Source organism: Chamaea fasciata, unplaced genomic scaffold, assembly GCF_029207755.1.
Source record: "Chamaea fasciata isolate MVZ Bird 193981 ecotype frontalis unplaced genomic scaffold, bChaFas1.0.hap1 SCAF_9, whole genome shotgun sequence".
Taxonomy (NCBI): Eukaryota; Metazoa; Chordata; class Aves; order Passeriformes; family Sylviidae; genus Chamaea; species Chamaea fasciata.
In genome coordinates, this window is record NW_027094094.1 from 14,436,896 (window position 1) to 14,459,551 (window position 22,656).

Here is a 22,656-nt window from a genome sequence, read left to right on the forward strand (position 1 = left end):
CCTGTTTCACTAACTTCCTTTGTATATCTGAATTTATTCAACTTTTTCCAATGTGTTATTAAAAAATTCTTCATTTATTAGCTTATGTGAACAAAGTGAGATTTGGAACCACTTACATAAATCATTCTAAAACTTAAAGGTTTACAGAGCCAGATTATCTGCTTACAAAGCTCCGATGACTTCAGCTGATTTATGGCCCCAGACTTAGGCCATCAGCTTTTACTGTAAATGACCATAAGAACAAAATCTACCAACCACACATTGCGTGCTAGAGAATTTGGCAGAACAAGATTCAGTACAGCTGCTCTTGGCATGCCAGGGGCATGGAGAATCCCAGTTTGTGCCCAGCAGCTGTTTCCATATAGTTCTGTAAAAGAGAATGCAACACAGGCTGCCTTTGTATGATAATTTTGATTTTTCTCTTTCAGGACTACACAGCTACCATATTTCTAAGGCAGCGATGGACTGATGAGAGACTTTGTTTCGATGGTAATAAGAGTTTGAGCTTAGATGGTCGACTTGTAGAAATGCTTTGGGTACCAGACACCTTTATAGTTGATTCAAAAAAGTCCTTTCTTCATGATGTCACTGTTGAGAATCGTCTCATAAGGATATACCCTAATGGAACAGTCTTGTATGCTATAAGGTATGTAAACACCACACATCAGCATTTATGATTGCATCTACCTACCGTTTATACTTCCAGGCTCTGCTTAAGAAAATGTGTCTAAAAGTACCCTGAAAGTAGTGTTTGGTAGTTTGACGAATATGTAATATTCTTGATCAATATGAATAAATTCTTAAATTTAGTAATAAATCTTCTTCCCTAAATAGACCCTTTTGCTTTCATGCAGATTGAACACAGGAATTGCATATTGCCATTCCAGTTTGCAATGGAGCCATCACACGGAAAACAAACTGTGATGATTGACTTGCATGATTTGTTGTGAATTACCCTTTGTAAAAGGTTTTGATAAATATAAAAAAATCTTAAAATATACTGCAAATAATGAAGGATAATGTGCACTGTAAGTGAGAAGGGAGTGCAGGGTAGCCTGTTTAGAGTGTCACTGAACTCAGCTGTTCTGCAGTGGTTTCCACGTGGGATTGTATTACTCTTGAACATTAGACACTGGTAAGTAAAAGGTTTTTTTCCCTCACAATATAGATTAGGCTGAAAATATTATTTCAAGACGGATACATGACATTTTTATTTTTACTGATGAACAATTTTGTCCCATTAATACTTAGAAAACTGTTTTCTTCCCCCCAAGGATCACCACAACTGTTTCATGCAGCATGGATCTGACTAAATATCCAATGGATAAGCAGACATGTACTTTGCAACTGGAGAGCTGTAAGACACTTAATCCTTATTATTTTTATACAATTAGAAAAATGTCTGTGATCTTTTTGTGCTAGATATTACCAGAGTGTCTGGAATTTTCATAGAAGGCCAGGGACGTTATGTGGCCAGTCCCTGTTGAATTACAGTAGTATCTGTATGCAAAGATGTGTGCACACGTGCACATGGCATCACTGAAAATATCATGGCATTATTGAAATGCTGCAGTGCTAATTAATGATTGAGCAAAGTCCTGGGAGATTCTCACAGGCTTGGCTTTGCAGTGCATCCTGCAGTTACTGTCTTGGTCTTCAGAGGGAGATCTGTGAGCAGGCATTTTCAAGCACAGATGAGAGAATTTTTTTTTTCCCTGTCAGAGAGTATGTAATTTTTCTCCCCTGAGATACAATTCCTTTAGGAAAGAAAAAAATCAGAACAAGGCTTATTTGTAAGGCATGTAGTTCATATTTAATAATTTACTGTTTTCAGGTCTTCCTCTGACTTATTTAATTGTCTCTGTGTCAGTGCCCTGGTAAAAAAATGTCATCAATTGATGGACAAGTGTAACTATTTTTTAAAATTTTATCAATCAATATCCTCATATTTTCTTTGACATAGGTTCGCTAATACTTTGTAGACACGGTTACTTTGCAAACACATGAACATGCACTTTGGTACTTAAATGTTTGCTATTATTCATATGACAAGACTCTAGAAAATATTTTTTGCATATGATAATATAGAAGAATAACCAGTTATGTAAGATGAAAATAAAAAATATAGCATAAAATTAAAATATGTGTCAACACATGCTTAAAATCTTTTTGGAAGGCTTTTCAGTACTTGTCAGGTTTTATCCTGTATTTTTTCAGAAATGTGTGTGTGTGTTGTTTGTCTCTTGTTGTTAATGACCAATTAGATTGCCACAAACTTTGATTTTAGACAGAGACACAAAGGAAATGAATTCAAAACCTTCTTCACACAGGCATCCCTCTAGAATACGAAGTTTTATGAAATCTGTTTAACAAACAGTGATTGGAATTGGAATTGGGATTTATCTTTATTTTTGTTTGGAAGAGCACATTGGTAAATCAATGTTTATGGATTTAAATCAACAGCCTAATGAGTCATTTAGTATTTTCTCTAGTTCCAGAAGGAAATATATATCTCACAGGAATTTACAGTTTATTTGACAGGATTAAAAAAAATAAAAAGGAGAATTCCCCGTATAATTAAGACCAGGCATTTTTCAGATTAATTACATCTGCTTTTTCAACAGCGCACAAGTGTCTCCTGTCCAAGGGGAAAACGCAGTCATGTCACAACAAATGCTCCCATTACACTGGTGTTTAGTTTTGAGGAAACAGATAGAAGTAACAAATACAAAAAGGAAAGAGTGTGCCTTGGGCTGTGGCCTTTTTTCATCAATGCCCTGCAATCCTTTCTTCTGGGTAGGCTGGAAGTGGGGTCTGTTTTCCCATGGCACAAGCTATGTTAATTTATAGATGAATAATGTCATCATGCTCCTAGCGTACTGCTTGCCAAGATCATTACCTGGGCTTAAGAATTGTGAATGCAGACATACACACACATCTACAGAAATATTGATGCTTAAAAATAAAATGTAAAATCTATAGCAAATATTTGAGCTGAAACAAGGAGTTAGGCTTTTATTAAGTGACTATGAATATGAAGACAAATATGTCATGATATGATGAAGTAATGGCTTCACACAATAAAGCATCCCCAGTGACCGTTCCAACATACTTTTCTGCTATTGCTAGTTAGTAACTTTAATTGACTTGTACTTTCTACGTAGCAAAACACATTTTGGCCAGCATGCCCATTGTTTTTTCCCCCCTTATTGCAACACTTTAGAAAGTAATGCTGGCAATATGTTAGGAAACAGACTTGCCACTCTGAGTCTGTGTTGATATGGGCGCTGTGACATCTGGGGAAGTGGAGGGTTCCTGTCTTGTTTGGAGCTGCCAAGGGGGGGTTCCTGCTCTCTGCCATGTGGCAGGGAACACCACCATTCATCCTTCGTGGGCTGAAGGGTTTGTCCTCACATTTCCCTCACACAGACCCCCAGTCCAAATACATATTCATATCTTGGTCCCATCTCTGGAATTTTATTTCTTTTTAAACTTGTCCTTTACCATTTATTCAGTGAAGAGCCATGTGAAGGCACTTAACTTGTGCTTGACAATCAGTGAAAATTAAAATTAGCAGCAGAAAGGTAAAGAAACTAATTTGTATTAGGCATTATGAATGTTTAATCCCAAATTTACTATTTCTGTCGTTAACCCTGTTGACATTAGCAGCTCATACTCTATCAACAATGTGCAGGAATAAGACATTCTGGGCTTGAGGAATTAGCTAGGATAAAAACTCAGTGTCACATGAAGAGAATAGAGATTACTTGTAAAAGCCAAATAACATGGTCTTAAGGATTTTGTCTCTATGAACTTTTGAAATGTTTTATAATTAGTAAAATATTAATCCCTTGAATAAAGAACAATTTTGCACAGAGGGAGCACTGTACTATTTAACTTTACTGACTACTGGGAAGGCTCTCAATAAAAATTTTTAAGAGTTTTGGAAATACTATACTCAAGGAATTTTCATAGGAAGGATTACCCAAACCTATGAATTGTTCCACTAAGGAGAATACTTTGGGAAAAAAGCAAAATAACCTCCCTTTCAAGATATGCTCGTTATCCTTCATGTGGGCACCAAGAACTTCTCCTGTCTTGCACAACTTAGAAGGCTGAATATCTTATAAAAACAAAAAGGAATTTACTGTGCTACTCTGCAGTTCTTTAAACTTTATTTAAATGTCTGCAGTTCATTTATACTGAAAGGAAGTAAAATGAATCCATGGCCGGAATCATGCATAAAACCTGCTTCTGTGAGCCTCCTTGTTTTGACTAAGGACAATGCAACCATTTGTTTATAGAAAATATTGCTTCTATTTTACATCTCACAAATCTGGGAAATTTCCCAGCATGTGGTTTTAGGGAATTGAAAACTTAGCTTGGATGCACATGCTTTTGGCTTAGTCTTTTGACATGAAAGTTTTTTGGCTTTGATTGCTATAAATGTGATAATGTGAGCAGAGATTCCAGGCCATGATACCTTTTCATATAGCTGCCAGTGATAGTGAAAACAAATTTATATTTAAAGAATGACCAGTGAAAGAATTTTCAGAAGAAATTGTCATTTAATAGGTAACCAGCCCCATGTTTCCTTGCAATAACATTTATAAACTCCTATTTTTCCTACATGAGATGGCTGAAGAAAACAATCCTGCTTTGCCATTGCAAGAAAAAGCCCCAATAACTTAAAAATACTAAAAGGCACTTTTTTTTTGTTTTAATGCATCTCTTTTTTCTGTGATTCTTGTGCTTTTTCCTTTTTGGAGCATATACCCTTGTGCAATGTATTGCATTCTTGTCTCACTGTAATTTACTTACAGTTGACTGAAGTCTAAAAATAATCATCAGCTCATGTTTCTGTTCCCTAAGCTGAGCTATTAACTCGCACAATGTAAATCTGTCAAATACAAGAATGATTGATCTAAGTAAGCTAAAGAAAAAAGATGTTCAAATGCTCCCGGTTAACATGTAAATTACATTAACATAATCTTGAATTAATCATATACACTAGTCTGTAAAGTGGCTGCCTTTTATATAATGGGGAAAAACTACAGAGGTATTTTAGCTATGATTGTGCTGCACACTGACAAGTGTGTGCAAAACACAGTTGCCTTCTGACAGATGATTCATCCAGCTCCTAATTACTACTTGAAGGTTAAGAGGGAACCTCCTGGGGCCCCTGAAGATGCCATGCTATTGAGCCTGCAGAAACCTCAGCTTCTAAGCTGGTGTTCTTGGCAAGTATCTGAGCTCCTCAGCCAAAACCTCATCCCAAGTGATGATTCAAGCTCAGGTTGGAGCACAGCATCAGTGAGCAGCAGCTCTGCTGCTCTCCTCATCCCTTCATCTCTATGGGAATGAGGAGAAATGCACTCCACCCAGGAACAGCATCCTGGGATGCACCACATGGCACATTTCATATGTGGTCAAAATGCTGGCAAGTGCAGTAATTCATAAAAGCTCTATTTTCTTAGCTCTGGCCTTTAGAATACCAGGTGGTACTAATCTATTTTATTAGTTTGTCATTTATACTGAAATAGACGATATGAAAAGACCACCTCCAAAACCGTCGGCTTTTAACTTACAAGACTTTGCATGTTATTGGAAATTTTCTCATGAACAGGCATTAAAATCTGCCAAAACCCCTCATTGTTTATGTCCAATTGTACTTTAAGGCACAGAAATAAGAAACAGCTGAACCATAAGTGTGCTCAACACAAATTAATTATTGTATAAAATAAACACTATTGTTGGTTTGTGTCTCACTACAGGGGGTTATAACATCAATGATGTCATGTTTTACTGGACCAGAGGAAATGATTCAGTTCGAGGTTTGGACACACTCCAGCTGGCACAGTACACAGTAGAAGACCACTTTACCTCTGTAACTGAAGCTGTGTATGAGACAGGTAAAATCACCCTTTTAATACCTTCTAGGTGCAGTTTGAACTATGGCTTTTGGAAGCAGAGCAGCATTAAGCACATTGCTTTCTGTTTAGGATGATAGTTTTCATGTTCTAATAATTACATTCTTGAAGCCATAAATACTTTTAAAGTTACAAGCAGAGACGGAGCTAATGTAAAGAGCAAGGTTTTCTTGGAGGCTACACATTATCTAAAGAATTAAGAACAAGAATCTACTGCTCCTTCCATATAATGTCAGGGAGAGCTCTTGTGAAGGAAGAGGAGCATGTAATTGGGCACTTAAATTGGAGACAGACCCAGACCAGAGACCTCGGGGTACCCAGCTCAGATCAGCCATTCTGGCTTTATAAGGCAAGTCAAACGCCTCTATTCATCTGTGGAAATTCCAAGAATATGCTGGGTGCTTTCACAGCTGCAGGAATTTGAGTTTCATGGCTACTGCTTGTAGGAGTTGCTCTGTTTCTGTGGCAGCCTCTGCCCAGCCTGGTGGGCAGCCGGGAGCAGATGGCTTGACCTGAGGTTCCTCTGCCCAGGGGAGGGTCAAGAGTGTTTCCACAGACCTGCTCATCTGCTGAGCTTAGGAAACTGCTGTAGAAAGTTTCCTCTAACTGCAGGAGTTGACCTCAGGGAACAGTGTGCTCTTGTTTGTTTTCCAGAGATTTTGAAAGGGTTTTCAGGGAGTTCAAGACCTGCCAAACCTTTTTGTTCTTTGAGTTACTCTCAGGTCCTTCATCCCTGCTCTTCACTGTGTACCAAGTTTCTCTTCTGCTCAAGTCAGCACACCCACACAAGGGTGTGATCTTTAAATCAAGACACACACATCCTTCAAAACTGCAGTTTCACCAGAGGATGTGTTTCTAATTCTGAATCACAGAAAAAGAGTTTCTCTATTCCACTATTGGGTATTTCTGCTTTAAAGCACAAAACACAGAGAAAGTCGTGATCTAATTTCAGGTATCAATTCAGGCTAAGAAGTCAAAGTTCTCTAAATGGATGTAAAAGTAGAAATTAAATACATACCAGGAGGCGCTAGGGTAACAGACTTTCTTGCTACTTATGTAAGTGACATCTGCTTGCCTTCCTCCTCTTTACAGCTTCTGGGTAAGCAGCATCAGGTTCAATCAAAGAAGAATAATCTTTACTGCTGTTCTGCCTAGAAGGGTATTAGGACCTGTTCACGATACAGGGAAGTGGAAGAGGAAACCTGCTTAATTCCTATCACATTCTATCACAGAATCAGGAGTTTAAAGACAAAAAAAGTTTGGTGGTTTGTTTGTTTGTTTTGGTTGGTTGGTTTTTGGCTTTGTTTGTTGTTTAACTAAATAGAGTAAAACCAGCTTCCAAACAGAGTTGAAGAGGCATGATCAGATGAACTGTACTCCTCTTCCAGTAAATGATGCTGTCTTCCTCCCTTTGTGTTGGCAGGAAGCATATGTATGAAGTCAAAAGCCACTTTTTGTTTTAATTATACATTTTAAGACACACAGATTAATTCGATTGAAATTTCTCACTCCTGCTTGTTCCAGTTCTGTTCAAAAAAAGCCTTATTATCAAATGCTATGCAGTACTTTTAAAATTTAATCTCCTAATCGTCTTAATTTTCTATCAAGTCATTTTGAACTAGGTGCTATTTTCTACAGTTTTTTTGGAAAGCAATGCCTACTGTAGGCCATATTAAAAGAAAAAAGCAACCAGATTATGGAGCTGTGTAATCAATTTTGAAATGAAAAATGATGCTTTGCATTTCCTCAGTGCCATTAATAGATATGAGAGTAGCTTATAAATAACAATTATGTTATAAATAAAAACTATTAATAACCACTACAATTCAAAGGACTAAAGCTAGAGTTATGAGAGAAGAGCTGTGTGCAGTATTTCCTAACACAGCAAAAAAAGCAATCAGGGTTTGATTCTCTGTGAACTTGAACAGACAGTACAGCTGCTGTGCAAGTGAAATATTGTATAGCAGTGCAAAACCCAAGTTCACGTACAGCCACTGACAGAGCCAAATTTAAAATGCAGTCAGCAAAAATTCCTGCATAAGTAACTTCAGTAAATTTAAGAAAAGGACACTGTGGATTAATCTTGTTTGTAGAACAGCATGTGTCACATAATAGTAATCACATTATTGTAATCGCATAATAGTCACTTTGAATAATGTTAGCTAGATTTCTGGCTGGGGTTTGGTGTTGATTTTGTTTTGGTACAGAACAATCTCATTTTGGACATGGGTAATTTAATTGTTAGAACCATTTCCTACATGTCTTTAAGTATAATCCTCATTCTTCATACACTGATAAACTCTTAGACTCCCAAACCATGTTATCTACATCAGTGGGTGCTGGGTTTTTATTTTAGCTGTCCAGCCAACACCACCTGCATTCTCAGAGTAATAAATACTAATATAAAAGCTTGCTTTTCTTACTGGAAAAACATAAAAGCTATGAAGGACTGTTACAGTGCCGCTTTTTGTATAAATAATCATAGAAATAAGGCTGAAATACGTTTTAAAAAATCATTTAATCTATTCTCATGTCACAAGGCAAGGTCATCTATATCTGCAGCCTACTTCCTGACAGATGTTTCTAGGAGTAAGTCAGACAAACCTCCAAAGCATCTGCCTCACAACCTCCCTAGATGATTTTTTTTCCTGGTGTTTATTACAGGCATATTTTCCTCATGTCTAATCTTGATCTCCCTTGCTGCATTTCAAACCCATTATGTGGATATTGAATACAAATGTCCTTCTATTTTTCAGCAGCCTTTTCACTGTTTCAAGACTGATATATCTGTTCTTAGACCAACAATTTTTATCTTTTTTAATTCATATAAGCAATTTTCTAGATATACTGTCTTTGCTACTGTACTCCCATTGAATTCTCATTTCTTTGCTGATATGCAGCACCCAAAAATGGGGTCCCATTAGATATCCTCTAAGGATGGAAGCGTTTGTTTAATGTGCTCTGTGAAGTCTGTTCCTCTTTATCCATTCTAGGCTGATATTTGCCTTTCTTGCAGAAAATTACCATGCATTTTTGAACCTGTTCAGCTTGTGATTCCTCCTAGTTCTCTGACTCCTTTTTTACCCTGTAACCACATATTCCCTGAGCTCTGGGACCTGGTTACTCCCATCTGAGTGCAGGACTTCATACTTGTTGAATTCCATTGTTTTACTTGGGTTGTAATAGTTGGTGAGATATTTTTGAACTCTAATCCTGTTCTTCAACGTGCTAACTCCACTCCTAACACACTCATGGTATGTCATCATGTTAGGGAACAGTTTTGGGCACATGCTTCTATTTTCACAGCAAGCGATAGCTAATTAATCTCAATTTCCATTTTTAGTTGAAGAAAGAAGCAAAAACATAATTTAAAACTTCATGCTAATTGCCTGTTGATAGCTTTTTTCCCAGCATCTTTCCTTAAGTCTTGCACTCACTGTTCTGCCCTCCTGTCAAGTCCTTGGCAGCAGCAGGAATGAAGAGGCTCATCTTGCTCAGGTCTAGTCTGATGCTGAGTCTTCAGCCCAGGAGGCAGGGAGAGACATGTCAGGCAGGCAGGGCTCTTGGTGCACGTCCCCACTCTGGAAATGTCAAGTCAACAAATTGTCATACTCAGACGGTATTATTTTGGCAGAACACAAGGAAAGATGAGACAGAAGCATAAATTAAATCTCTACTCCTTGATGCACAAAGACAAGATATTTGCTCTGTAAAAAGACTGCAAAGGGAGCTGGCTGCTGTTCCTGTCTGCAGTTGCTGCCAGGGTTTTGATGTTTGTCTCAAATCCTGCTTTAGCCTCCTTGGGCTAGAGGCCTCTCAGCCCTTGTGTGGCTGTGCAGTGCAGAAGCTCTGTGGTCCCCTGGCCACTGCCTGTTATCAGCTTCTCAGGGGGGATGTCACAGCTAAGCCAGCGGGGAGTTGCTCTCATTTATAATTAGTGATCTGAAATCAAAATGTGTACAAACTATATGTAGATTATATAAAGTTTGTGTAAGAGTGTATGTTCATCAGTCACAGTCTCTTTCTAAAGAGAAACACTGACTTGCTTTGTCCTACAGTCTCATCGGCAGTCTCCCTAGGTTCAGGAGATTATTTAGTTAATAATCAAGTTTTTCTAGGTTTTTCAGTAGTTTTCATTGTGAGGTATGGTGCAGTGAATAACTTCCCCCGTTCCCTTTATCTGTTCTTTTATTGTGTGTAATTGCTCTCCAATTGTTACTTTTGGGAACATATTCTTTGCCGTACAGGGCTCAGAAAGAAACCCAGAGCTGTATTCAGTAATAATCTTACTTGGTGGGTCTTCAGTCAGCCTCACCTAAGATTCCAACAATGACCTATGCATATCTATCTGTTACCATGTTATGTTCAATTTACTTCTCTGAGCTCATAGCATCCCTCTTTGTAAACAAGCTTTTCCACTTGAGTTGATGTTTTCCATCGTGAATTGTTTCTGAGATACTTCTGCAATGTAGAACAGTTTAGAAAGAAAACAATTTTGGAAATTTTGAAAAAGTTATAGTTACAAAAACCCATATGGAAATGGAATGAATGGAAAGAATATCAAGGGTATTATGAGGCATTCTTTTATTAACTCCTCTGAAGATCTTTATAGCATAGACATAAATACACCTGAGCACTTACGAAACTTTCAGTGGCATAATTTTTTTTTTTTTTTTTTAGGTAAGCTAAGCGGATAAATATATGTCCACACATGCACTACATGAAAGGGTTTGTTTCATTCTTAGGAAATCTGAATTTCGAACTTATTTTTTGGAAAGCATTTTCCTGAAGATGAAACACATGTTGAGATGGCCAGCCTGAACTTTCACTTCCTTTAGTTCACCTCTGAAAAGCAAGTAAGAAGAGAGGTAGTTTGTAAGATCTAGACTATGATGGAGGGAAAACTGTTTTTTTCTCTGAGGGAGGGACAAGTGAGCTGTAATAACATATAAGCAATTTATATTAGCACCCTTAGCATCCTGCAGCAGTCAGAGAATTGCATTTCAGTTGCACAGTTTATTTATTATGGAAAAGTGGGGACATTCTGATTACTCGCTGCCTATGTTAATTGTCAACAAGCAGTAACAAAATTGCACTCTGAAAACTACATTTTCAGTGCATAGTTACACCAGTAAAATCTATTTTAAGCTCTCTTGTCCTCTGCCCGTAAAAGATACAAGATGAGAAGGAAATGATGCACTGGAAGAACTACACTGACGTGCTTGTGTGAGTTGTACATCACACATTTTAGCAGACACCCAAGGGGTTAGCATTAATAATTCATGAGAGAGAAAAGGATGCTGTTTGTGCCTGGCTGCACACCCCTGTGCAGGACACCAAAGTACTTCTTACGTAAAGAGGGATGGGGAGCAGTCTTTTACTGGAGTAGAGTTCAGCAAATAGTCCACAGGAAGGGGTTGTGGGGAAGATGGTCCCATCCCAAAACACTTGGAGTGGAAATTAGGAACTGCTGACAGCATTTAGAGATAATCAGTTCTTCCTTAGTTCCCTCTGCTGCGACCATTCACTGGTCAGAGGTGCTAAAGAAAAGGTCAAAGATGCAGCATTCTGCCATCAGCTGGTGACAGACGCCACAGAAAAATGGGATCTTCAGAAAATGAATGACCTAGGGTGAAAAGGAAGCTTGTTTAGGTTTATGTATTTGTCTAGCAGTGCAGCAATAGTTATTGTTGATAGAATCATCAGTGGCAAGTCTATGCAAAGTGTCTGATAATCAGAACCATAAATTAGAATATAATTTTAAAATCCAAAAGCCAAGTTTCAATGGCAAGTTATAAAATGACATAAAATAGTTTTTGTTGCCTTCAGAAAGATCTGATTCAGACCTAGATCTAGGACTGCATAACTACTGAGAAAGAGCCTGTGCAGGTATAATCTTTATGACACTGTAGCAACAGTGGTCAGCTGGACCTTTTTCTATTTTTTAGGGTACTTAGCAGTAGAGAGGGTTAGAGTAGGTATGCAGACTGTCATCTGCTGTTTGGGTCTGTTCTTCATCTACGACTTCGAGCTTCTGTCTACTTCTGCTCTCTCGTAAATTCTGTAAAGCCCAAATTGCTCAGCTTAATGTCCTTTTGCTGTGGGGTCACCTAAGTAGAATACCTCACCTTGTGGTATGTTTAGAGTGTATGTATTGACAGTCCTTGAAGTTCAGGTTCATCTGAGAAACTGCTACACAGAGTAATTCAATACTTTGGTAAGTGCAAATGCTGTGCCTTTGCTGCAGTTAGATATCTGCACAGAAATTATTTCTATCATGTTAACAAATTTAAATCAGAGCAGTCTCACACTGAGGTGACACTTGTCATGGGCCAGAAACTTGAAAGAAAAAAACGTATTTTAGTTTTAATGCAAGTGTTTTGTTTTCAAGCAAGTGACAAAATTGACAGTTTTGAGGAGTTAATTTGAGCTGTACTTGAGTTAACTCTAGTAAAGTCAGGACTAGGATTTCATGAACCTGTTTCAGTTTTGGTCTGGCTGATGGCCCTGTGGTCTCAGATATGCCAGTCAAAGGCAATGAGATACAGCATTACTCTCTCATATGCAGCTCACGCAACAGGAGCAATAAATCTGTTCTTTTTAAAGATGATAACTTTTGGTACATGTGTGGTGCAGATGAAAAAGGCGCTGCAATATTTCCCTATCTTCATTTTATCCCATTGCTCATTTCCTTAGCATGATAAGTATGCACTGAATACTTTTTCTCAACTACTGCTTCCTTCAGTTTGTTACAGGAGGAGCTCTCATGAATTCTATATATAGGTTGCTTCAAAATTTCCATTATAAAAGCTCTTCTGAGCTCTTTGGAGAAATGCTGACACTATTATTATCATGTCCATGTCTTTGGATTCTGGCAAGAAGAAAGCCTTAAGGTTAGAGAAGTGCCTCTTTTTTGTTCCCCCAAAAGCCACTCAGCTTTTACATATAAGCTATAAGCTGTTACATCTCTATTTCTCTTTGTTCACATTACTTCAGAAATTTCTGGCATCAGAAAAAATAATAACACCAGAATATTCAAAGGACTTGTCTAAACTTGGAAATTGCAAACTGTGGCTTTTCAATTTGATATTTTGAACTAACTTCCCATGTATGCACTTGACTTTTATAGTGAGGTAAGCAGAGATACAGCTGTAGGGCACTAACAAGGAGAGGGTGTTATTTATTGTATGGCTGTGTTGGCTGTTTCAGATCAACAAGTTCTTGATCGTTTTCCTTCTTAACAATGAGTTCTTCTAAGGCTGAACCACAGGAAATCCCAGGTACCCGTGGCACTCTGCAGGAAGGATGGTCTGGTCTCTTCACTCCCCTTTGCTGGGCACATGGCAGCACATCCTCCCCTGTGGTCAGCACAGAAGCACAACACAAACAGCTTTTGTGGAGTATCCAGTTCTCTTTCCCTAAATGTGCTTTGTGCTGCAGCCTTTTGTTGTACAGACTCAGTGCTTTTCCATAGCACTGTACTCATTTCAGAGCACAGATGAGTGCAGAGAAAGTAAGGCCAGTCATCTGTAAGTTTTTCACTCCCTGACTTTTGAGGGCTTTACTTTAGTCTTCATACACTTAAAATCAGTTTTGGTGAGCAAAATGACATTTATTGAAACAGCTGTATTGGTAAACAAGTCACAGCCTTGGTAGTGGTACACTGGTGTAATGTTCCTCCTGTTATGTAAAAATGATAATGGTGTAAAACACATTTGTACCTCTTGCCTCATGGAGATAATTTAAGCGTAATGTTTGTACCTTTTCTTTCAGTCGGACACTTGAGGATCTCAATATACTGAATTTACAAAGAAGAACACTAAATACAGTGCATTTTCACCTTTGGAAGGAGAAGGAACTAACTACCAGGGGACTATTTAGCTCAGTAGGGAAGAGATGGTCATTGTGGCAGAAAAGTGAAAACAAGTTAATATTAGAAATTATGCATTCATTCTTAGCATACAGCATTCTCTTATTTACCAAGAGAAATGGTGGAGGCTGTGTGTCTAGACATCCTCAGATTAAGTTTTCAGGTCTGTGTGAAAAGTGGGCTCTATTCCAACCAAAATGATTTAGTTCAAAGCAAGGGATAATTAAGGAAATTTAGTGGCTTGTGATTAGGGTTAGACTACATAGTCTTGCAATTCTTTCTGTTTTAAAAATCCTGTTATTGTTCTCTTGATGCAATATATACAATGCTTTTAAAAATGGAAATTTAGCCATCCTTTTTCTCATCTGGGAGCAGTAAGACATTTCTTGGCATCCACTGCTTGCACTTCAAGCTTTTAAAAGTGCTCGTCTTTGTGTCTCACAGCACACCTGAAGGATGCACAAATAGCCTGTCTGTGCCTATATTGTTGTTGCGAAAGTGAATTCATTGTTCTGTAGTTCTGTCCTGACTCGCAGCAGGCAGCATTGGAAGCAAGCATTGGTGCCAGAGAATAGGTTTTATATTAAAACAGCAGAAGCCAAAGCTGTCTGACTACAAAGCATCAGTCTCTCACTGATATTTCGCTGACATGCAAATGGTGTTAAAATGACTTTGTAAAAACTTAATAGCACTTAATTTGTAACCTGGAACTTCAGAACAAGAAGTCTTTTCTGCACATTTAAAAAGCAAGATTTTGTTTTCCCGTGATGCATTGAACTGGTAACAATTTCAGATCATGTACTTCAACATAGCCAAATTTTGCTCAGTTAGTGAGCTGGATAAGAAATTCAGGCTTTGCTTATGAGTGTGCTGTCCCCTCATGAAACACAGTATTTGGCTCTGTGATCCCAAAAGTTCATCTTCTGTAAATCACTCACTTAGAAGCAAATAATTTGTGCCACAACAGTGGCACTTCTCAGAGCAGCACAAACACTCTAATGCACTAATACAGAGGAAAAATAGATTGTGAGGATGCAAAGATACTGCTTGGGTTTAAGTGAAATATAAGAGGTAGGTCAGCAATCTCATAGCAGGTACCCTCAATCCACATTTTGAGCAATAGCAAATGAAAAGAAAAGAAAAATAAACTGGATATGTGAGATAGTTAAAAGTAAGAACCAGTGCCACCTTCATGAAATGACAATCCTTACTACTCCAGTAGCTCATTCATTGTTATGAATAGCAACAGCTAAATCCATATGTGATTTCAAATTTACTTGCCTTGCGTTATATAATGAAACATGGTGGATTTATTTCTTCCTTTGCTAATCTCATTTAATTTCCAATTCAAGGTGTCTATAATATGGATATGGTGACTGAATGTTACATATTTGATTGTTTCCTTCAGTTCAGAGTCTTCAATCTGAATTATTCAGTGCCATCTTTAATTTTTACAAACTTGTTTGTTAAACTTTAGTGCTCCCAAGTAATACAGGTTGTTATTTCAAAGATCTTTTCATGAATTGCACCTTCACACTGCTTTTTTCCCTGCTCCTTCTACAGGACGTTACCCAAAACTTGTGTTTCACTTTGAACTCAAGAGAAACATCTTGTATTTCATATTAGAGACATATGTACCATCAATCCTCCTGGTCGTGCTCTCCTGGGTATCGTTTTGGATAAGCCAGTCATCGGTTCCAGCCAGAATCTGCATAGGTGAGAAGCTGATAAACCAACCCAAACCATAGCGTGGATCATTATGACACCCTCCTTATTGCACTTACTTGGCACCTTCCCTGAAGCTGCAAACACTTCTGAGTTTTATGGAATTACTTTTTGGGTTTGCCATACTCAGTACATCATGTGGATTCCCCTTAAAGCCTTGTTATCCTTTAACTAAGAAAAACGCCTTTGGCAACTCCAGGAAGGAGATTTACAGGCAGGGGAGGCTGCTAAAAGCAAAGTAAAAAACTGTCATTTTGGAAATAATTTAAACATACTCAAATACATAGCATGCACAGACAATTGTGAGGCTTTTGTGAGGTCTAATGATACATACTAATTAACACACGAATAACAAGAGAATTAAAAGAGATTAAATATAATTAATTTCAAATAAAGGATATTCTGAAAGGGAAAGAATGCAAATCAGGTTTGATCAGGCTGCAGGTGGGATGGAAAAACACTCCTACAGAACAGGGGATAAAGAAGGATTTCACATTGAATGAGGCCAGTGAGTAAAAGGATATCTGAATATTTTAAAGGGACCTTTTGCATATATTTGCAATATTAATGTGTTAGTCATAAATATCCATTCCATGACACCAAAATCTCTCTCATTTTAATTTCTAGTCTTCTCAGCTTTTCTAACATTTTCTGTTACTGTTTTTTAGCATTTAACTTAGGAGTCACAAGTTAATTTTAAAGTCTTCTTCCTTAAACATGACCCATTAAGTGCTATGGCATCCTAGGAGTTTCAGGTCCAGGAAAACTGTCCTGCAGTAGGGTCCTTGCAGTAGAGGCCCTCAGTGCCATCTGAGTTATACTAGAATGTATATTTTTCCATTCTACAGGTGTCACCACAGTCCTTACGATGACAACACTGATGATGGGGGCCAGGACTTCACTCCCAAATGCTAATTGCTTTATTAAGGCAATTGATGTGTACCTTGGTATCTGCTTCAGCTTCATCTTTGGAGCACTGTTAGAGTATGCTGTGACTCATTTCTGCACTCTGCACCAACTCAGCTCAAAGGAACTTCCAAAGGTATTCTATTTATTTGGTTTTGTCCTGCAAACTGGATTTAAATTACACTTGCTAAAAAGAATGAATTCTGTTAGCATGAATGGTAACTGTATTTAAGGTAGTTTCTTTATTAGAATTAGGGCAGTTAAACATAATAATCTTTAGAAAAAGAAAAAATATTTGTATACCTGTAGCTTTTTTGGAAGAGACCAAACAAACTGAAGCACTCTTCCTTCTCTCTTTTGTATGGGCTTTATGGCCATTTATCAGTGTTCTGGATATCTCAAAAAAAATCACAGGCACTTCTTGTCTCCCAGGCAATAGCATTTACTCACAGTTCAAAAATTAGGCTGAGCTTGATGACTTGATCCTACTGCAATGTGGAAAAAAAAAAGGGTTTATCACATTCAGTTTATGAAACCTGCACATGGAACATGAGTCAGTCTCTTGGCAAATGTCTTCATGTGCTGGGTGTATCAGGTCCCTGCAGCCTCCTGCTCTCACCTTCTCTTTCAACAGCTGCACCTGAACTCAGACTGGGATCCATTTTCCCTTCTGCATTATTATTATAACAGTGCTTTTTGTGGCTCTGAAGAGTTTCTCACAACTCAGAAATACTGTGAAATATACTTAAAATAAAAATGGATTAAATCAACATAGGTATTTTTGAGTCTGGTGGTTGGTGAAATAATGAGGGCAGGTTCATGAAGAAGTTTTGTCACATCTTCCATCTCCAGTGTATAGCAGTGCTTTCATAAGCAAGGCAAAAAAAATCACAAGGAAGCTGAAAGATGATTGTCTTGCAGCTTTTAATTATGGAACTGAACCTAATATGCATGATAAAAAAGAAAATTTTAAGCAGCTTATGAAATTTCTGGATTAATAGAAAAAAGTGAAACATGGAAAATGAGGATAACGGGAAGGAAAAAAAAAAAGGCAGAAAGAAGTTTGGTTGAGTGCTGTAGGGATAAATGTCCAGAAGAAGAAAGATTGTTAACTGTTTAAGCCAAATTAGAACAGAGCATCACAAATGCCTAAGCAAAGCTTAATATACTCAAGAAACAGGATATTGTGCTCAGGTGGAGGAGCTTCAAAACCTTTTGAAGATCAGCCAATATGTGTGTGGAGGGGTTATGTCTAGATAGTTAATCAATTAATATGAGATTTTGGCTGTTTGGATGAAAGATAGGTCCTCTAAATGCACAAGAATATGCTGAAAGCTGTTGTTGGGTCTATCAGGGAATTATCTGCAAATGGGCAAACACTCATTTTGAGTGAGAATTTGAGTGGAAAGCCTGTAAGTAATTTTTGTTGGCTAGGTAACATCAGTGACAATTCCCTGTGAGCATATCCATCTTGTGAAGTAAGTGGTTGTCATTTTCCTTATAGTGTAGGGAAAAAAAAAAAAAAAGCTGCTTGGGGGTTTGGAAGAGAAAGTAAAGTGTTTCAGTGCTTGGATGATTAAGCATCTTTGGATCTGTGAAGGACACTTATACTGCCCTTGCCTTCACCTGCCTCTGTCAGATTCCTTTTCATCTGGAGCAGGTACTCATGCTTGCAGATGGGGTGGACATGGGAACTTCTAGACTTCAAAAATGTGTGTGGAAGGACATGGAGGTACAGCTGTAAAATGAGAAAGGAAAGTTTTGTGATGAACTTAATGATCAAAAGAAATAGTCTTTCACTTCAGGCATTTTTCCTGCCTTCTGCTGGGCATCAGGAGTGAAGAACCAAACCAGATGCACTTCTTGCCCACACAAAGATAGAGATCTAAGAGAAGGAACAGTTGTTTGGTTTTAGATCAGCTTGTGACTCTGCAGAATAAGGAAAATGCTTGTTATGTCCTTTTCCTGCTGTAGCCAAGGGCAAGCACCGTTTCCTGAGCAGGGTGTCATGGAGAGTACACCTGACCTGTATTTCTCATTTCTTGTTATAAAAACGAGCACATCACAAGGGCAAACATACCAGCTAAAATCTCATGTCACTGTCTAGCAGGTACTTAGCAATTTATGTGTGAGTATCGTCACTGTAAATGTGTTGTCCTCATTATCGTATTCCCTTGTGGACACAGGTTAATTGGAAATCTCACGTCCCAGTTTGTTATTCCTGTATGTGAGCTGATAGAAAATTTGCACTCAGAATTATGTAAATAAATGTGGGAGGTGAAATGGAAATGTCACCCTCTCTCTTGTATAGGAATTAGTCGTACTCACTTGTTTCCTGCTTCGCTCTTTGAAGAAGTTGGGCACTGGCATATCAAACCCTTCTGAAGCCCCTGAGATCTCCAGTTTAGAACACAAACTGGTGAAAGGGCTCATCATATTCATGCTCTGGCAATGTTTCACGTCATGTGAACCAGGACCCACAGAGACACCTTCAAAGCTAATGGCAAAAGCAGAGGAACCACCTGCTGCAAGGAAGGTCAGGCAGAATGTGCCATTCGCATCAGCTCCAGAACAACAGGCTGCTTTAAGAGGCACCCTCTGATGCCTCTCCTGAGTTTCTTCTCTTTTGCACAAAGGCATTAGTTGTGCCCTCTTACAAAGCACAGAAATATTTCTTGGGTTTTCTCTGTCTTTTACCTAAACCTCGAACTTTAAGGCAGAAAGGAGAACCGTTTGAAAACTGAAAATAATTTTGTAAGTGTGATGTTCAGCCTCTGTAGTGTTTCTGTGCAAGCTTCATGCAGTCTTTGTGAGCACCACATAAGCTGCAGGTATGCAACAGTCTTGGTTGAAATATTTTTAAACTTGAGAAACTTTATTATCCAGTGAAAGTGACAAATTTCCTCAGTTCTATTGTCTCTTGGATGTCAGCAAACACTTCACTTAAACAGCAGCCACAGTAGCAGATGTCATAGACAGTGCTTTTTGGCTGATGTATAGCATCTTTCCTGGATGGTACCTATTTGGTATCTAAACAGAGCCCTTCTAAGTGCTAGCCATTTCCTCATTGACAGCTGCCAGAAAAAAACCTACTGTGACATTTAAAATTGGAGCCACTGCTGAACACTCACAACACAATTTCTTTACTTGATACAATGTAAACCAGCTCAGACTTTCATCATGCTCAATTCTCCATAACAATCTGGAAAAGTCCCTTGATAATCCCACTCTAGAAGACTGCAGTTTTTTATAAATTAGCAGGTATGGTTCGCTTCTAGCCTAGCTCTCTCCTTTCCAAGCTCTGTGATACAGCACTTTCGCTGTAAACTCCCCTCTGTTTTGCAAGATTCCTGCCTTGTTGCTCTGCAAATAGAATCCTGTACGTGTGCACTGCTTATGGGATTTTCTGCTTAAGTAAGAGCTGCCCCTTGGGGAGCTGAAAGGAGTGAAGAACAGCCTAATAACACATCAGCCTCCTGGGAATTGCTCACATGCAGTTGTGAGAAAGGAAAAGTGGCACGTACACAATGTCCTTTCATGCTCTGAAATAAAACTAATTCTGAACAACTTGTAGCCAGCACTACCTGAGAGAAAAATAGACTTAAACTGAGCAATGCCCCAAATCCTAATGGTTTTGAAGTACAGATGTTGTAATGCAAAATGAAAGTAGGGGGGAAAAGTCAGGACTCTTCTGTCAGGTTCCTTTATTTTATTAACTTTTGAAGTGCTGAGTGCATTCATTAGGCTGTTGCTCTGGTGCCTCATTTCAAGTGCCAGGCACTGCTGACAAAGGCTCCTCTGCCATCCCCAGCACTCCCTTCAGCTGCCTGAACTTTTTGAAGCAGAAGAGAAAGATATTTATAACAGAGTCAGGCCTCAAGTAAAAACTCAAGGTTTGAATTTTAGTACTACCCTGGGGATTATTTAAGGTTCAGACTGGAGTTTTTTGGATTGATCCTCTTAATGCTTTATGGGCAGATTTTTATCCCTGCCTTTCACACAGAGGTATGGGAGGCCAGGTGGAGGATGACCAAGGTTTTTTGGGATGATACTGTGTATTTTTAAGATCATACATTGTGTTGAGCTACATTTATGTCTCAAATAAAATATCCCAGTTTTTTTTTTTTTAATTGGAAGTGGAAAGCTGTAATAATCTCTTTTCTACCACCATTTGTTCTGCTTCACTCATTCACAGAAGTTTGAGGACATTGTCCAGACTCCACTTTAATTCTCAAGGGTGTCAGTAATTTTAGATGAAGAAGACTCAAGGCTCGTGCTGTACACATGCACCCTGGGCAGAAAAGCAATTCTGTACTGGCGTGGAGATCACTTAGGTGGCTTAATGAGCTTTCTTTGACTTTAATAGCTGGGATATACCTAAATGAGCTTTTTGTCTGGCTGCACATGGGGATGTACATCTTAACCGTTTGTAAGTTTGTCCTTGTGTAAACTGTTTCTTCTCATGATGCAAATGGTAAAAAGCAAGTTGGTCAGAAGAAAGAGATTCTGCATTCTACACTTCACAAATAAGTTTTAAACTTGTCTTACATTTATGCCACCTACTGATTTGGGAGGTAATAAAAATATCAGGAGAAAATTAAAATTACATGTGCCTACCCGAATTAAAATGACCCCTCCTCAAAGAGTACATAATGAGGTTTAGTTTAGATACAAAATTGGAGCCAGACTTTGTAGCTTGTTTCTGCTGGTGTCTCTGCAATATCCCAAGCCAAACTAAATACCCCAGAAATTCCAAGGAAGTTTTAGAGCTGAAGCTGCAGCTGATGTCTAATCCTGTGTCCTCTGAGTCAGTAACAGAAAACCCACTGACTTCAAAGGGTGAAAATTTCATACATGAGCTTTATGGCTCTGAGCCATTTCTAATCAAAGAAACAAAACCCACCAGAAGGCTTATACAACATTCTCCAAAGACCTGTCTTGATGCAGTGAAGTGCATTAAAATATTCTTAACACTAGCACAACTTTGAACTTAAAGCATGGGTTTCAGGACTTGACAGGAAGTATCACAAGCTATTTAGTATTAAATCAGCTGTGGGTGGGACTTGTCCCTATTTATTTTTTTAAGTAATTTGATTTTTATCACAAAGTACCAGAATGAAGTAGCCAGTTGCACACAAGGAGAGTGACTTGTGTCTTGGAGTGCTTGATTTGGGGTACAACCAGCTCAACTGGCTGGTCTGGCAGCTCCCCCACCTTCTCCATCTCCAGGCTGGGGCTTTGCCTTCACACTTTCTGGGCACTAACCTTTGCCAGTATTTGCCCTGAGCAGGAGGCAGTTTACTGCTGTGCATTTCAGGGATTTGCTGCTATCTTAAGTAAAGTTCCTTGTCCATATTTGAACGAATCCAGATTTGCTTTTGAGTTCTTCAAAAGTTTTTGCTGTATGACGTTGCTTAAGTTAGTGTTTTCCCAGTAAATGGAGGTTATGAGAGCTGAAAGGAGCTGCCTGGTGTATTGAAGTGCTTGTCCTTGAAATCGAGGAGTGAGACAGAGGAGACAGAGGAGGAGTCAGGAGAAAAATCCCATTTGCTGCAGCTCTAAAGTAAACAGGTGATGAAACATTCACTGAAGTACCTGCTGTTTTGTTCCCTATCAGATTATTGATGATGATGATGAGGAAGAGAAGAACGGAGTCCTGGCAGCAGTGACAAACAGCTGCAGTGCCCCTGACAATACGAACAAGACCGATTCAAACAAAAGCAAACAAACCAGCACTGACAGGGAAAGGGAGAGGAGTCAACACAGTATTTGTAGTTCAGCAATGTCCGTAATGAAAAGACTTTTCTGTATCTTTGATTGCTTCCATGTTAAAAATCCTTACCACATAGACAACTACGCCAGATTCTCTTTCCCATTATCATTCATCATAATTAATGTACTTTATTGGGTGTATTATTTGTATTTCTAAATACTTTGGTTGGTAATATTAGTTTAAAGTATAGAAAGCAGACATGGGAGGGGAAGTTGTGGGAAAATGGAGAAGCTATATTTGGATAAAGGGATATAAAAAGGACTTGCCACCTTTTCAAGTGTGTCTGAAAATTTTGTTAACTCACTTTTCTGCTTTTAAATGTCTGTCATCCAAAACTGGCTTCGTATTAGCATGCATGTCCCATATGACACTACTTATCAAAGGCCAGTAAGTCCTTTTTTTAATATTTAATGCTCAACTTTGTAAAATAAGAGTTATTCTTGTTTCTGAAC

At 38.4% G+C, this 22,656-nt stretch overlaps 1 protein-coding gene across 1 annotated transcript in view; it reads left to right on the forward strand.

Annotated features, from left to right (window-relative positions):
* LOC136293658 (gamma-aminobutyric acid receptor subunit pi-like) overlaps positions 1-22,656 on the forward strand; it is a 47,027-nt gene extending 24,371 nt beyond the window's left edge. The window contains exons 5-10 of the mRNA XM_066190588.1: positions 429-646; positions 1,275-1,357; positions 5,775-5,912; positions 15,364-15,516; positions 16,374-16,567; positions 22,049-22,656. Of these exons, the coding sequence (XP_066046685.1) occupies positions 429-646; positions 1,275-1,357; positions 5,775-5,912; positions 15,364-15,516; positions 16,374-16,567; positions 22,049-22,360 (1,098 nt within the window). The 3' untranslated portion in view covers positions 22,361-22,656. The remainder of the gene's footprint in view (positions 1-428; positions 647-1,274; positions 1,358-5,774; positions 5,913-15,363; positions 15,517-16,373; positions 16,568-22,048) is intronic.